Source organism: Rutidosis leptorrhynchoides, chromosome 4, assembly GCF_046630445.1.
Source record: "Rutidosis leptorrhynchoides isolate AG116_Rl617_1_P2 chromosome 4, CSIRO_AGI_Rlap_v1, whole genome shotgun sequence".
NCBI classification, from domain to species: Eukaryota; Viridiplantae; Streptophyta; class Magnoliopsida; order Asterales; family Asteraceae; genus Rutidosis; species Rutidosis leptorrhynchoides.
In genome coordinates, this window is record NC_092336.1 from 111,957,770 (window position 1) to 111,960,311 (window position 2,542).

The 2,542-nt window shown below is 34.6% G+C and overlaps 1 protein-coding gene across 2 annotated transcripts; it reads right to left on the minus strand.

Annotated features, from left to right (window-relative positions):
- Positions 1-283: 283 nt before the first annotated feature.
- Positions 284-2,216, minus strand: LOC139843736 (pentatricopeptide repeat-containing protein At2g29760, chloroplastic). 2 transcript variants are annotated; one of them, XM_071833881.1, is made up of 2 exons: positions 1,971-2,216; positions 284-1,746 (listed from the first exon to the last, which is right to left on the minus strand). In XM_071833881.1, the coding sequence occupies exons 1-2, from the start codon at positions 2,104-2,106 to the stop codon at positions 413-415; spliced, it is 1,470 nt and encodes a 489-aa protein (XP_071689982.1). In that variant the 5' UTR covers positions 2,107-2,216; the 3' UTR covers positions 284-412. The 2 variants fall into 2 exon arrangements, with proteins under 2 accessions (XP_071689982.1, XP_071689981.1); XM_071833880.1 differs by having other exon boundaries at positions 284-2,164.
- Positions 2,217-2,542: the final 326 nt, after the last annotated feature.

Consider the following 2,542-nt stretch of genomic DNA (forward strand, 5'->3'; position numbering starts at 1 on the left):
ACCACAAATATTGCTTGGAAATGTAGATCAAGCGTCATAAAATTAAAATAAGTGACTTATTTAAACCGGATTTTGAGTAATCGTGCAACGCACGGGCACAAAACCTAGTAACGGGCTCAAAACCTAGTAATATATGAAAAATTAGCCTTAAAAGTTTGTGGGTCCTCAGATAATGTCAAAATGCACATCAGTAACCCGACCCGTTTCAGACAAAATCCACTCTCAGTTGCCTACTGCACATCTGTTTCTGCAAACCACAATGTTTTTACAACTCTGTACCCATATAACTTTGCCAACAGTTTAATCAATGGTAAACATCAAAAAGATCTCAACCTACATGTAAATAAAGTATGGAAAATAGCAATAAATCAACACAAATATGAGACTTTAATGGCATATATAACATATAATCTTAATGTAACTCATTAACTTTTTGTGTTTCTTCCTCATAATCCAAAAGTTCTTCAAGTTCTTTCGAAACTTTCATTAAGCCTCTTAATGCACAATATATTTCTTCCGTCTTTAAATGCCGCTCATCAAAAGCGTAAAACTCAACGACACCATCATCCACCTCAATCGCGCTACAACCGGGCACCTTTTTCTCCCCCGTGTTCCTCATTGCAACTTTCGATCGAGCCAAATCATCCCATCTTTTAACATCACCATATATATTCGCCAACATTACATAATTAGACGGGTTCTTAGGTTCAAGTTCAACAAGCCTTTGAAGACACAATTCAGCTATATCGATCCTTTTGTAAATTCTTGACGCCCCTAATAAATTCGTCCATATAACATTATCCGGTTTTATAGGCATTTTTGTAACAAACTCAACTGCTTCTTCAATCAAACCCGCGCGCGATAATAAATCAACCATGCAACCATAATGCTCAATTTGAGGCGTAATTGAATATTCATTTAACATTGAGTTAAAATACTTAAATCCATCATTAACTAACCCCATATGAGAACAAGCACAAATTACACCTATGAATGTAATTGCATCTGGTTTTTGTTTTACACTTTTCATTTCATTAAAAATACTTAACGCCTGGGCCCCATTACCATGCATCGCTAATCCATTTATAATTGTGTTCCATGAAATTAAGTCTTTGTTACTCATTGCATTGAACACATCAACTGCACTTGTTATCATACCACATTTTGCATACATGTCAATTAAACTATTTCCAACGTAATTGTTTTGTTTATACCCATTGTTAACTGCATATACATGCACCCATTTACCCAATTCAAGAGCACCTAGCTTTGAGCAAGCAGACAACACGCTTACAAACGTTGCATCGTTAGGCTGCACATTAGATTCATTTAACATCATCTTAAACGTATCAAGAACTTCTAAAAACCGACCATTATGAGCATACCCGTTAATTAATCCATTCCAAGAAAAGAAATTTCTCTCAGGCATTTCGTTAAATAGTTTCTCGCATCCCTCAATATCCTTATTATTTGCGTAACCGTTTAATAAAGTGTTCCATGACATTAAATCCTTATTTGGCATCAAATCAAATACCTTCCTAGCAGCACCCATCTCACCACATTCTATATAACCAGAAACCATAGTGTTCCACATTACAATATCTCGTTCAGGCGTTAAATCAAACAGTTGGCGCGCAAAACTTATGTCCCCACACGAAATATACCCTTGAATCATCGCAGTCCAAGTGACTACATTCCTTAAACTAATCTCACTAAAAACTTTATACCCATACTCAACCATACCTCCACTACAATACATATCAATCAACGTTGTACCTACATACGAATTCGACTTAAATCCAATCTTTACCACAAAGCAATGTACTTTTTCGCCATCTTTCAAAGCCGACAGCTTTACACAAGATTTTAAAACCATAGGGAAAGTAAAGTAATTAGGCTTCACATCAATGCTTATCATGTGCCCAAACAGAGCAAATACATCTATATGCATCTCGTTTCCGAGGTATCCTTTAAACATGGCATTCCATGGAGCCATATTTGGGTCAGGAATTTTGTCAAACAGGTGGCGTGCATGAGCCATCTTGTTGATTTTTGCACACGCAGACACGAGTCTTGGATTGATATACTGATTGTGTTGAAACCCATGTGCGTATATTTGTGCTTGAACTTGTTGGATGTGATTTATGGTATTACATGATTGTAAAAGGGATATAAATCTTTCTTCAAGAATGCGTTTTGGGTAGAAATTATGGATAACTTTCGCAATTTTGAAGCGATCTCAATTGTAGACTACTTGGAGTTGCGACACTGAGTTTTTTTAGAATGCAAGAAAATTGAATCAATCAATCTATCTATCTATCTATAAATCTATCTATCTATCTATACATACATTATTATAAAGCGCGTAACAATAATCTTACGTGACGGTTTCTGAATTAATCTGAATTAAATTTGCACACATGTCATATTCTCAATTAAACTAAATTAAATAATAATAACTTCCTAAAATAACTCTTTCTTTTTTAATATTCTATTTAATAATCTATTTTAATATTTTAGTTTCCATTTTTACATTATAATA